General features: G+C 46.6%; 1 protein-coding gene across 2 annotated transcripts in view; it reads left to right on the forward strand.

The window, feature by feature from the left end:
* HIBADH (3-hydroxyisobutyrate dehydrogenase) overlaps positions 1-8163 on the forward strand; it is a 107849-nt gene extending 99686 nt beyond the window's left edge. For both annotated transcript variants that reach the window (XM_066354111.1, XM_066354112.1), the window contains exons 7-8: positions 2215-2371; positions 7219-8163. In XM_066354111.1, the coding sequence (XP_066210208.1) occupies positions 2215-2371; positions 7219-7377 (316 nt within the window). In that variant the 3' untranslated portion in view covers positions 7378-8163. The remainder of the gene's footprint in view (positions 1-2214; positions 2372-7218) is intronic.
* Positions 8164-14658: the final 6495 nt, after the last annotated feature.

The raw sequence follows: 14658 nt of genomic DNA on the forward strand, positions 1-14658 counted from the left end.
CATGACGTTCTAGGATAGACTCTCTGAATGACAATTACTGTGTATTCTAGCTGGTTTCAGCCTGTTACAAGCCTTGGGCACAGTCGAAGACAGAGGACTTCAGTAACTGATTTTAATATCATGTCTCTAATTTTAACTGTCAGTTATATATGTGCCAGTGAAAGAAACCTCAGAAAGATGAAATGCAAAACACTTCCAACTTGCTCTTTTTAATGATACACTTTGCTGCAGGGTGGAGGGGGAGGGTCGCCGGCCCCTAAAGGGAGTCGGCGTGGCGGGGGGATCAGATGGAGAGGTGAGCACGTTCTGTTGTGTGCCCCTCATGATGCTTCTCAATAGCTGTGTGTTCACCAGAAAGGATTCCATACATTAGTGCTGGTATTTTTTTCTCAAGATATAGGGGTTTACAAAAGATCATAAGCTCTGCTCACCATTTTGGGTATGAATTCAGACAGGGTATGCATTTCTTTAGCAATAAAGGCTGTCATGAGGTACTGTTAAGTATAAGCTAGTGGGTTATAAAGAGGGCAGTAACTCTGCTGCTTTAACTGTAATAAACTATTTTGAAAGGATCTAAATTAGGAAGTCCCTAAGTTACATTTCAAACGGAAGGGAAAAGCGATGTTTGGGGGTCTTTAAAAATATTCCCTGCTCATAGAACACATTAGACATAGACATTCTTGAACATTTGTGCTTAGAGAACATATTTGCAGTTACAGCAAATTGTTAATTTGTGATTTTTCTTTTCATAATTCTTCCCTGAGCACACTGATTTTTTTCTTTTCCTGTGTCCTCTGCTTCAACAGCATACTGATAGCCTGATTATGTTTAAAAGGGGAAAGAAAGCGTCAGGAGCAGACTGTACATGTAACAAACTTGGATCTTTATGAAAGAGGGAGTGAAGCTTCCGGGTGTCTCCCAGCAGTCTCTGGTTGATCAGAATGTGCGATAGCCAAATTAGATTGGATCCTTTATCTCTCTTATCACCCTTAAGAAAAGCCCCTCCTTATAACAGAACGCACCATATGGATTTATGTTCATGGTATGCCGTGAAGTATTACATAACATGACAAGTCCATACACATCATGACTATTAGCCCGCGCCCCCTGTCCTAACATTGGAAAAATGTTTACTGGTCATGATATTCAGGTTTGGAAGTAAGCAGACATATATTTTGAACACACAAAGTAAAAAAGAACTTAAACATGCCAAAATGCACAATTTAACATTTATATGTGTCTCTTTTCAATCTTTCTTTTATTCTGGGAGAGACTGGTTTTAAGAAAAAGCTGCAAGTTTTATTTGAAATTTAATTTAGTGATACTTAGCAAAACTCTGCTTCCCAAACTGCGTAAAGAGACTTAGGATCAAAATAATATAGCATTTTGATTCTTTCTTTTTTTTTCTGGGTCCACATTGAACAGTCGTTTATGCCATCAGCTCAGTGATAGAACAAATGATGTTTCCGCTTGGGCAAGCTTTGTTTTATCAGGATCAGTAACCTTATCAGCAGTTGACCCAGAACTATAATGCATGTCTCTGAATAGATAGCATATGTCACAACTCTGTGCAGACTTGCTTCATAAGCAAGATTGTTTGATGAAGATTTAATAAATAAGGAAAAGTTTGCAGCAAGAAATGTCTTTTTTATAATGATAACTTCCTTTAAGCTCATTGTATTTGGCTCATGGCTCATCTCTTGCATTTGTCCTCAGAAAAGCTAAAAGAATAAGCAGACATGAAAATGCGTTTGCATGAACACCATGATGTATACAGTTTATCTGTCGATATTTCTCTCTGAAATATATCATTTGTGAATAAAGGATGTAGAATTTAGTTGATCCTATTGGTTTAAGGTTCTTACGTGACACATAAATGAATAACGTCCGAACAAGAAAGACATTTCTTTTTCTATAGAAAACCCACATGTGTGATAAACCAACAACACTTTTGTGCAATTGTGTTATTTCTTAAAAGTAGTGTAGTGCAGAAGGTTTTCTCTCATTGCACAATGTCTGGCTCAGAATGGTCTAATCACTCGCTTTTAATACCTTGTAATTTAAGATTGGATTCTTCACTCTCATCAATCTGCTTTGATTTTTGAAGACATATAATAAATGGAGAGAGAAGATGGAGCATCCTCACACATAAATAAGTTACGCATGAGTTGTACATTTTGACATTTAACACTTCTTTTCTTTGACCTTTGACAGGTTAGGGCTTGACCCAAAACTATTGGCTAAAATTCTAAATATGAGCTCAGGCCGGTGTTGGTCAAGTGACACTTACAATCCTGTCCCTGGGGTGATGGATGGAGTTCCCTCGGCTAATAACTACCAGGGTGGATTTGGAACGGCGCTCATGGCTAAGGTATGGCGGATGCAGAGGCTGCCCAGGATGGGGGGGGGGCTGTTTAATGGTCTAACTCTCCTGCCCTCCTTCCCTCCTTCCCTCCTTCCCTCCTTCCCTCCCTCTTCTCTTCCCTCCTCAGTCCCTCCCCTTTTAACAAAACATGTGTCTGTCTTAGAAGGCAAAATCGCTACAATAATTATTCACTTACTCACTGGAAATGAGTTAAAACTTAGATAAAAATCCTTATCTTGTTCATTTTAATTTCTGGCCTTTCAAATGAGAAGAATGGGCTGGGGTTTTCTTTTGTTTATAATCTGAGCTGGTAAAATTTTCTTCTTCATCCATCATACATTTACGTCAATTGAAGAAGTCCTTAGAAGGAAAGCAGTAAGAATCTTCTGATGATGGGTAATACATTGACACTGAACATACACACCACAAAAGAAGACAGGCTCTTTCTCCTGACACTGGATTTCTAAATACATCATCCCGTCTTAAGAATACAGATATATATTTATGAATAAAGTCACTTGAAAAGCAAACTGTTGGCCTCTCATTTGTGATCTCAGCTTGAAGAGAGTCTTCAGATTTCTGGGAGAATTTCAGATTTCTGTGTAGAGCTTACACCCCTCTCCCCCAGTTGACATCTGATTTCCCGATTACAGAAGGAATAGTGCGTACCCTGGGTACTGTCCTCGGCTTTCTCTCCGTCATTCCTGCGACACTCGTCCATTCTGTGGGGGCCGAGGCCTTGAGCTCGTCCATCGCGTCTGCCCCTCCAGGACCTTGGCCAAGCCTCACGGAGGTGATGGCACATCAGCCCGCACCCGGTCTCCTTGCCTTTCATCCTCATCTTCCTCATTTTCCACCCCATGGAAGAGTGAGCTTCCTAAAATGTAAAAACCTGATTATGCCATTTCTCCTATTTAATTGCTTTCGTGATTTCCAGTTACTTGTAGATTCAAGTCCATCTCTGCAAGTTGTCTCGCGAGGCCCTCCGGGGTTCGGCCTCTGCTGGCTCACCAGCTCAGCTCGGCCCCCCACTCCACTCCCTGCCCCTGCCTCCCGCCCCGGCTCGCGCGTGACCCCCGCATGTGCTGTTCCCTCTGCCCACTCGCCCTTCCTGGCTCTCTGCTCCAGCTCCCGGCATGGTACCTGGCACTGCGCCAGCACACTGTAAATGTTTATCAAATGAGGCAGTGTTTGATGATTCTTACATTGTTTCTGTGTTTCTTATAGAGCCGTTTCTTCTCATGTCTCATCTAAGAGAATACTCCCTGTTATGCCAGTCTGGCCCTCGTACGGAGTGTGCCCATCTTGCTTGTGGGCCTGTGTAATTGTGCTACGTGGCTGCTGTTGGGAACAGAAGGTGGCCCCTCCCGTGGGCTCTTCCCTACGCACTGCAGGGGGACTTACTGGGGCGAACGGAGGAACGCGAGGGGCACGTCTCTGCCCGGTTTCCTTTCCGTGTCTGTGTGAAGTGGTTCTGACCCGTTGAACTATTTGGTCCCTAAAGTGCTGCTAAGGGCTCCAACAGAGGGAACGGCTGACAAGCAAGGGGAAGAAGAGGTGGGAGACGTCTGCCAGGGACGTGCGGCCTCCCGACCTCCCGCAGGGCCGGCTTTGGGGACTCTCCTCTGCTGTCCTCGCTCTGCTGGCACCTTTACTTGAGTCATTTTTTCCAGGGTCCCTGCCCAGGAGGAACCTGCGGTTTAATTTTAAAGGTCCTTCCTTGGAAGTTACTTCCTTGGTAATAAAAGATAGCCCTTCTAACGAGCAGCGTCAGGCAGTGCGGTCGTCAGCTGTACGGGGGCCGCTCTCTGTCCTGGCCATGCCCCTCTCCGCGCCGTCTCATTGCCTCATACAGAGGGACGCTTCTTCGCTTTGCCTAGAATGAGAGTAGTTAGAAAGGAACCTCTAAAAACCTTTCACCGCTTCAGGGAGCTGTTAGCAAAAACACACGATAGCCACCAGTTAGATTTGTCCAGACAAACTGATGGAGATTAAAGAAATCCGCATCGATGCAACAGTGATTAAAGCAAGTGTACCTTCTTGGGCAGATCAAGGCTTTACACACTAAGACATGTTTGGCTTAACTGCCCTTAACTCTCACTGTGCCAGGGGGTATGATGCCAGCATGTCATGGAAGCAGAGGCTCGTACATACATTTCTACGTTTTAACGTCATGAAATTCTAAGGTACTGTACGTATAGACTCAGACCATGATCAACACAAAAACTAGAGCATCCTTCTGAACTCCCCAACCTAGAAGTCTGCTTCTGATGGGCACTGAGAAACGACTTACGGGAAATTGGGATGACTCGGTGCCTGCAGTGTATCTGTTTCCCTGTAAAGCATAACACCTTGGTACTCCATTCAGTCATTGAAGCCTTTGAGCAATTGTTTTATATTTTTAACGTTATTATTTTTTTTATTAAAGATCTGTCTGCAAGCCAGATGCAACCATCAAAAGAGCCACATCTGGCTCACGAGCCATAGGTTCCTGACCCCTGCTTTAACTTTTGTCTATTTTCCCTTTGGATCATATTCTCTCTTGAGTGGTTGGTACCAAAACTGCTCTGCTGCCACAGACATCCTTCAAAGAGTGGAAATAGTTCTCATCTTGCTTCTTGTCTCCCCCTTTCAGTGCTCGTCGCCCTTGCCCTTGGTGGGGGCAGTGCGCACGGTGATGCTAAGAAGAAAATCGAATTGTCTTTGCCACTTGGTTTGCAGCTCTTATAAAATCACAAGTACCTGAAATGAGGGGAGTGTAGTTTCCATGTCTGTACCTTCACTGTTTTCCATGCCCCCCGCTAGCGCAAGATAGCTCCAGGTAGCTTTCATGCATCCAGGTAGCTCAAGTTTGGACAAGATTCCCTTTTTATGGTAGTAGACATCCATGAGCTACAGTTCATAAAAGATTTATAATGTTAACTCTGTCTATTTTCAAACAGCTGTTGGCTTTCTGGATCTCCCAGACTGAAGCACTAGGTCTCTGAGATGAGAAAGGGTGGTTGGGGAGGTGGTCGCCCCCCTGCACTGAAGGATCTCCCAGACTGAAGCACTAGGTCTCTGGGATGAGAAAGGGTGGTTGGGGAGGTGGTCGCCCCCCTGCACTGAAGGATCTCCCAGACTGAAGCACTAGGTCTCTGGGATGAGAAAGGGTGGTGGGGGGTGGTCGCCCCCCTGCACTGAAGGATCTCCCAGACTGAAGCACTAGGTCTCTGGGATGAGAAAGGGTGGTGGGGAGGTGGTCGCCCCCCTGCACTGAAGGATCTCCCAGACTGAAGCACTAGGTCTCTGGGATGAGAAAGGGTGGTGGGGAGGTGGTCGCCCCCCTGCACTGAAGGATCTCCCAGACTGAAGCACTAGGTCTCTGAGATGAGAAAGGGTGGTGGGGGGTGGTCGCCCCCCTGCACTGAAGGATCTCCCAGACTGAAGCACTAGGTCTCTGGGATGAGAAAGGGTGGTGGGGAGGTGGTCGCCCCACTGCACTGAAGGATCTCCCAGACTGAAGCACTAGGTCTCTGGGATGAGAAAGGGTGGTGGGGGGTGGTCGCCCCCCTGCACTGAAGGATCTCCCAGACTGAAGCACTAGGTCTCTGAGATGAGAAAGGGTGGTGGGGGGTGGTCGCCCCCCTGCACTGAAGGATCTCCCAGACTGAAGCACTAGGTCTCTGAGATGAGAAAGGGTGGTGGGGGGTGGTCGCCCCCCTGCACTGAAGGATCTCCCAGACTGAAGCACTAGGTCTCTGGGATGAGAAAGGGTGGTGGGGGGTGGTCGCCCCCCTGCACTGAAGGATCTCCCAGACTGAAGCACTAGGTCTCTGAGATGAGAAAGGGTGGTGGGGGGTGGTCGCCCCCCTGCACTGAAGGATCTCCCAGACTGAAGCACTAGGTCTCTGAGATGAGAAAGGGTGGTTGGGGAGGTGGTCGCCCCCCTGCACTGAAGGATCTCCCAGACTGAAGCACTAGGTCTCTGAGATGAGAAAGGGTGGTTGGGGAGGTGGTCGCCCCACTGCACTGAAACCCAGACGTCGAAGCTTCCACGCCCACCTCTGCCTGTGCCGCGCCTTTTCTGCCCCGCCCCTTTGCTCTCTCTCATTCGGCCTCACTGGCTTTCTTGTTCTATTGGACTCTCCATGCCACGTCCCACCGCGGGCCCTATACCTTGCTGTTCCATCTGCCTGAAACTCTCTTCCCTGCGCTCTCAAAGGAACTCACTATCCCCCTAACATTCAGACCTTAGGTCCAGTGTCTTCGCCTCAGGGAGTTCTTCCTTGAACATTTCATCTCTCAGAACACGCCCCCCCCCCCCCCCCCCCTCTCCCTCACTTCTAACCTCTTCCTGCTTTGTTTTGTCATTGTCCGGGATTTGAGCGTTTGTTTTGTTGTCTGTCTTCCCCGCTGCACAGCAGGCTTCCCGAGAACAATGACTTGGTATCACAGCGCTTACCACAGTGCCCAGCACACAGCAGTTACTGCGTGTTTGCTGACTAAGATTCATGGATAATTCCAGGCAGTAATTCCATGATGCGGTGTGGCTTAGGCTTACAGGCTTCTGCAGATTTGAAAAAACATTTGCCTGTGTGATCTCACCTGCATAGTAATCCTTGTGCAAAGTCTAAATGCAACAGACAGGTCCAGTGGAAGGTGGAGGAGTGGAGAGGACACTCTTCTCTCTGGAGAAGTTTTGCAGCTATATGAAAGAACTTATAAAATACATAGAATTTACCATAGTGTTTGTAAGTATCATTTTTTCAGGCTTCATTTTTTTATTCTTCGAACCCAAAGCATTAGGACGCACGGTTCCAAAGTGAGCCTTGCCCGCCGTCTCACTGTGCTCCTGCCCTTGTTTGATTCAGGACCTGGGATTAGCACAAGACTCCGCGACCAGCACGAAGAGCCCGATCTTCCTGGGCAGCCAGGCGCACCAGATCTACAGGGTGATGTGTGCGAAGGGCTACGCGAAGAAGGACTTCTCGTCCGTGTTCCAGTTTCTGCGAGAGGAGGAGACCTTCTGAGCCAGCACTTCGGCCGCAGACACTGTGGGAAACTAGGCTCTGTCTCCGAGCCTCCGCACAGCTCACTCCTCAAGTAAATGGGTTTAATCAAAGGTCGCCGTGTGCTTTTGATTGGCTGGGTCACAGTTAAATGGGTTTTCACCCATTTTTTACTGCTTATTCTTTTTATCTATTTAGCAAACGTACATTATCCGATGTTTTTTCTGCAAGCCCCCAATGGTCTCTGTTAACTAGCTGATTGACCTTTTTCAGAAGTTTGACCCTTGAGCATCTTTAGCTGACGTGTTGATTACTTCAATCAGGATATCACTCCACTTTACAAATAAAACCAAGCATTTTTCAGCACGGTGAAACCGATCCTAAAGGGAGAAAGAAACCGGTGTGAGGAAAGGCGTTAGAGAGAGGGGAAGTGTGGTGAGTTACTTCCTGCGTCCTTCAGGACCAGGACCTGCCCCGTGAGCCCAGTCATGGTATTCTTGCGTTACTGAGGTCACTGACTGACTTTCCAGGGAACTGACACAGCAAGAGAACCCCTCTGTGTGTGCTTTATAATTTGGACTCCATTATAATGTCTGAGTGTGTCCCTCTTGTAACAGTTTCCGGTACTCAGCAAACTTGTATATTTTCCTTCCTTGTACATTCTTACTACCTATTTTTGACTTCAAAAGAATGACATCTTTAGACCTGTTTCAGAGCCAATGATGATGTTTGCTTTAGATAATTATTACAGTAACCTAAATAGAACTATATTATTTTGAATTCAAATAAATTTTTATGCTGATAATACTTGGGGTTTTTGTGTCTTCCCAGCCATTCAGTGAACAATCAAATGATCTGAAAAACTGGTATGAGAGACCAGTGGGGAAAGGACGGGAAGAAAAGGAGGGGAATTGGCCAGCCACGAGCCTGCACCTGCTGCTCTACTGAATCCATAATCACACTCGTCTGAATGTTTTCTAGGTTGTGGGTGCTGTAGAGACTCATCTGCCTTAAATGTAACATGTTCTAATATGGAACATAGTTGCCACTGTCCCCACCTCAGCTCCCAGAAGTATCCCAGGTGATAAACCTAGACACCAAATCTGGCAGAAGTACAACTTCCATCATTTTCCAGGTGATAAAGAATTCGGGCACTATAATAAGCACCGTAACACGTGCTGTGGCTGTGGTGATGAACAAAACTACAAAATCCCACCTCTGTAGATCATACACTCTGGTGTCTCGTGTGTGTGTGTGAGGGGGTATGACAGGCAACAGTAAGAACTAAAGGGAGAAATAAAGCAGGGTAAGGAGAATGGTTGGGGACTGTCAGGCGTATTCTATTAGGGTGGTAAGGGACATTTTCTTTGATAAGGTGACATTTGAGCAGAGAAGGCAATGAGGGAACAAACCAGGCAGATATGTGAGGAAAGAACATTGTAAGCACAGGGAACAGAAAGTGCAAAGGCCCTGAGGCAGGTAACACTACATGTGACGCGTCAGGAGGTGATGGCTGCACATCTTGTAGGCTCTTGTAGGCTGTGTTAGGACATTGGCTTTTACTCTGAGTGAAGCAGGCAGTGTGTCAGCAAAAGCAAAAGGCTAGCTGATACACTGCCACCCCCACATTGATTGGCTTAAAATAACAAATGTATTATTTTTCAAGATTCTCTAGGTTGGCTGTCTCTTTCTTCTGGACTGGGCCCGCTCCTCTGGGCCTGGAGGGTCTGATTTGGTCTCACGCAGTCAGGGCTTCTCCACACAGGCACTCATCCAGGAGGTGCACCTGACTGTTCGCACGGCGGTGCTGCCAGCATCAACCCACGACAAGTCCCAGTGAGCAGCACCTCTCCAGCTCTGCCTGCCTCAGGGCAGTCCCATCCCACTGGCCAAGGCGAGTCACCCACCGAGCCCAGGATGTAGACAGAGAGGGGCATTGGGGTGGCTGCTTTGCAAACACCCTGGCACAGCCAGCCCAGGAAGGGTTTTTTTCAGAGGCCTGATGTGCTCTGACTTACTTTTTAAAGGGATCGCTGTGGACAGTAGACTGGAGGGGCAGGGTGGAAGCAGGGAGACCAGTTAGGAAGTGATGGTGATAATCCAGTTAGAAACTGCGGGTGGCTGTAACCAGAATGTCAGCGATGGAGGAGGCAAGAAGTGGTCAGTTACTGAACATAAAAGAGCCACTAACTGATGAGAGAGGCAGGAGTCACAGATGATGTCAAGATTGGTGGAGAACGTAGAAGAAAGTTACCATAATACATAATTATTATTATAATAATAATATCTCTTGTATGAGATACCATAATATCTCATACAAGATTCTGAGATATTTCAGAGAAAAAAAATCAGGAGTTTATTTGAGATGCTCAGTAACCACCTAAGCAGGGAAAAACAGAGGCCCAAGTCCAAGCCCTGTGTTACTGTAACTTTTAGTGGTTGAGAAAATGAGGCAGAAGCAGCAAAGGACACTGAGGAGAAGTGACCAGTAAGGTAGGAACAAATGGGAGTGGCATCCAGAAGCCCAACGAAGACAGTGTTTTAAGGAGGGAATGAGTATTTGTATCAAAAGCTACTGATAAATTGCGTATCGGAAGGTCTGAGAACGAATCATTTGGATTTGGCAACATAAAAGTCATTGGTGACCCTGACAAGTATTTGGATGGAGTGTTGGAAATGAGATTGAGAATGAGGAAATGGGGAGAGAGATATTGGAGGTGGTGAGTAGAGACAACTCAAGGAGTTTTGCTGTAAAAGAAAACTCACAAATGGGGTGGAGGCTGGCGGGGACCGTGGGGTCAAGGGAAGTTGTGTTTCTGTATGTCAGATGGGGATCTTAGGGGTTATGCTGATGGAGGTGCACCGATCAAGGAAAGAGGGAAAAATAATGATGCATAAACGAGAAAGGACACTTGCTAAGTGATTGATACCTTTGAATGGTTGAGAGGGGAAGAGCAGGTGTGGATGAGTCTCTGAAAACGAAAAGCCAGCAATAGACGTCACGTGTCAGACCGCTGGTCGTGGTGGTGGAACTGACTGCACAGTTTTTCAGCATGGAATAATAAACAGTAACGCTGGGAAGGACCTGACACGACCCTAAGCAGGACCTGTCTAAGTCCCCCTCCTCTGACATTCGTTGTCTCATCTATGAAGTTGTCAGAAACAATGTAGCCTAATATTATTAAATGCTTACTTGGAAACTTGAAACAAAGTAATATGAGCGGAGGGCAATCAAAGTGTTGTTGAGCACGTGGAGAAGTGAAAACCCTCGTACAGTGCTGCCGGGGAATATAAAACAGCGCTGCCACTTTGGAAAATTGTTTGGCAGTCCCTCGAAAGGGTACACACGACCCCGCAATTGCACTTCTGGGTGTATGCTCAAGAAAAACGAAACCATATGTCTGCACAGAAACTTGTACATGAGCGCTCATGGCAGCATTATTTGTAATAAGCAAAAGGTGGAGACAATCCAAATGTTCCTCAGCTAACGATGACATCACCTGGTATATCTATCTGTGCAATGGAAGGCTGGCCGTGAAGGGACTGAAATACCGATACATACTACCACGTGGATGAGCCCTGAAAACATTGTGCCAAGAGAAAGAAGCCAGGCACAAAAGGCCACATACGACCTATATGATTCCGTATGAAGTGTCAGGAATGGGCAAACCCAGAGGCAAAGCCGATGAGTAGTTTCCAGGGACCAGGGTCGGGAGGGGAGCAGGGAGTGAGTGCTCATAGGTACAGAGTTTGTTTTGGGGATGATGAAAATGTTCTGGAATTTGATAGTGATAGTGGTTGCACAACTTTGAGAATGTGTTAAAGACCACTGAATTGTACACTTACAGGTGGTGATTTTATGGAGAATTATATCTCTGAAATATAAGGGAAAAAGTAACGGGATAAGATCTTTCTCTCTTGATGGGTGGTTCTCAACTAGACAGCTTGGCCCCCAGGGGACGTATGACAGTGTCTGGAGACATTTTTGGTGGTTGTTACACTGGGGGTGGGAGGTGCTATTGGCACGGAGTGGGCAGAGGCCACGGTGCTGCTAAGCATCCTACCGTGCACAGGAGAGCCCACAGGAGAATTGTCTGCCCCCAGTGCCCGTAATGCAGAGTTTGAGAAACCTGCTCAGGGGTAGGATCCACAGGGACCTCCAGCTTGGCACACCGACACCTGAGCTGTCCATCCTCCCCTGCAGACCTGCTCCTCCTGGTGCCTGTCCCATCCAGCATCCCAGGAACCATCCCTGACCCCTTCCTCCCTCCACCCGTTCTCCATAGAGAGTTCTAAATCTCTGGCACCTACTTCAGGCCCTCATCCCTTCTTGTTAGGATTCTTCAGTCTCTGCGGTTGCTTCTCCTTTCTGCTAAGTGCTTACTTAAGGTATAATGGACATACCGTAAAATTCGCTCGGGTTACGTGTACAATTCAGTGACTCGGTAAATTTACAGAGTGGTACAGTCATCACCACAATCCAATTTTAGAGCATTTCCATATGTTGGGGAAGGAAGGTGCTTCCCTTGTGCCCACTCCCAGTCTGTTCTCTCCCTCCTCCAACCTGCAGCGCTGGGCACCCTTTCATCCTTGTCTCCATAGATTCACAGCCACTTCTAAGTCATCAGTTGGGTCCTTCCCCAATTCATCCTTCCCACCAATGTGAGAGGCCTTTCTAAGACTGAAATCCAACCCAGTGGTTCCCCTGCATAAAATCATAGCCCCGAATGCCGCCTGAACCCCTCAGCATGGTGTTCAGGTCCTTTGTGCACTGGCTTCTCCTCTATCAGCATTTGTCATTTTCCAAGCACGCCCTGCTTCTCACACCTCAGTGCCTTTGCACATGCTGAAATGCCCTTCTCCTCTCCTAGCTGAACAGCTCAGACACCGTGTCTTCCATAAGGCCTTCCTCAGCCACCTCCACCTGAGTCATTACTCCAGTTTCCATAGTTCTTTGTGGCCTCTTCTCTTGTCAGACTTACCCTGTGACATTGTATTTGCTAGTTGGTCCATCTGTCTTCTACACCGGGCTGTGAGTTCTTGACAGCACCTGACATTGAGTCAGCGTTCAGTCAATGTGTGAATGACTGAGTGACTGGACGCTAGGACATAGGATTCATGTTCGGGAAACTGCTAACTGCGCGAACTTGTTTCTTAAAGATTCTTCCTCAGCTGGTCAAGTTTATTTTACTCTGAGTTGTAAATGATGCCTTGTGTTACCCAAAGCTGCCCAAGAAGTCTGACAGAATATTGATCTTTTACAAAGTTTTTTTAGTCAAATGGTTGGCTTAATGCTGTTTGACTGAAGAAACTTACAGGAGAAAATAGTCATTTTTGGTAGCAAGTTTTTGTCTCATTTTTTTTGTGTACGTACTTTAAACATCAACTTGTATGCAGATAAGCAGGCACAAATTTGTCTTTATGGAGCATGGCGGTTTCAAATGCAGGCTTTTATAATAACAACACAGGCTTGATTTATTTAAAGACTGCTCTGAAGAGTGAGGTGTTCGAGAGACTCTTTTGCTATCCTGTTGATCTGACATCATGATAACGGAGCTTATGCCCAGCCACAGATGAGTCCAAATTTCAGTGAACCCCACCTTGGACGGGGCCTGCTCCTTGCCCATTTTTCTCATTGCACGGATTTTGATCTCGACTTCTTATGCTAAGCAATGGGAAATGTGTGTGATCTGTCCGCTTCCAACGGGACGTCCAAGGCAGGTCTGAGTAGAGAATGGGGCAGCGTGATCCGTGCACATAAACTCCACCCAGGCTGCTGTCAGAAGCCTGCTGCTGCCGTTCAGGAAAACAGCCCACATTACTGCCAGCCTCCGCTGCAGTAACTGTGCCCTTGAGCATTCTCAAATGGCCAGCCAATGGGGAGTCGTCTGCCTGAGTGGGGTCCTTAGCCATCTTTCAGTTCCATTGAAGAAGGAGCTTAAGGACATCATAGGGATTTGTAACGTTCCATGCGAGGTGTCAGACCCATAAACTAGCATGTCCATTGCGGCAATGTGCCCATGGAATCGTCGCTCACTAGTGGCAGAGATTGAAGATGACCTTTTTTTACTACTTAATTGTCTTCATCACTTAATAATGCAAGAACACCTAAGAGGGATGCAGACCTCCTTGTTCAGGCTAGAATTTGCCTCTTTCGGAACATTAGTAGGAAAATACAGTAAAGCAGAAGCACTTTGCAGCCAGCCTGCAGGAAGGGCTCTCGGATGTCTTGGTTACCAGCTCTGTTCCTGACTGGGACACGGGAGACCTGTGTTCTAGCTCCTGGTCAGCACTACCCTGTGCAGAATCATGGCTCACGTTCCGTCTCTCAAAAACGAGGGCTTCGCCCTGATCTCCAGGGTTGGTTTCAGCGCTAACATTCTGATTTCTCTTAGTTAAGGGCGTCAGAAAATGGGAAGCCTGTGCTCTGACAGTTTTTGGACTCTCTCTGGTTAGGGATTATTTATTGCTCATCTAGCCATCTCATTTATTAGGGTGGTTTTTTTTTTTATAGCCGGGAATAGATGCAGAGATCGATACATTTTTATTAATGATAGTCCGTCATGCCGGGTAAAGAGATGGCAAGATAGCTCATCTAGAATGAGCCACTTGACTAAGCCTGACACACAGGCTTAGCTACGAGCTGCACTTTGGCAGGCCGCCTGCGAATTCATGACATTGGCAGAGGCAGCGGCTGTGGAAACCTTCCTCACAGCCAGGCTCATAAAATCAAAGGGCAGGTTTGGGGTGTGCCCCTCTGCCTTGGCTGGATATGCAAATCCCATGACTTTTTGAGTGTAGCATTTTATCTTCAAAAGGACAAAATCTGGCATTTGCCATAGTCATTAAAAATGATAAATGCCCAGAATGCTTTCGAGTTGGGATTATAGTAGGTTAGAACAAATATTGTTTCAGCGCCACACAGTATCTTAGAATAGAAAACTTCTCATTGATGTTGTCAATTCAGAAGAAAAAAAAAAACCTTTCATTATTTCCCCTTTAAGTCGTAGGAGACTGGGCATAATTGTTACCAGTTCCCCTTATGAAAGTGAATGGTCTGGGCTGTTTGGAAGTGAATTACTCCTCGTGACACCGTTCAGAGATAGCCTTGTGCCCTGAAAGAGTTGATCTGCCTCCAGATGGATCTTTCTCGGCCCCTCTGAGTTCACGGGACATCAAGTTCACTATTGTACGTTTGTTGTGTGCCTATTGAACTGAATTTCCATTCCACTCATGGATAGAATTTGAAGTACTCTATGCTACTTTTAGACTATTTGTGGCCTTTTCCAGAAATTTCACCTT

The sequence above is a fragment of the Saccopteryx leptura genome, chromosome 12, assembly GCF_036850995.1.
Source record: "Saccopteryx leptura isolate mSacLep1 chromosome 12, mSacLep1_pri_phased_curated, whole genome shotgun sequence".
Taxonomy (NCBI): domain Eukaryota; kingdom Metazoa; phylum Chordata; class Mammalia; order Chiroptera; family Emballonuridae; genus Saccopteryx; species Saccopteryx leptura.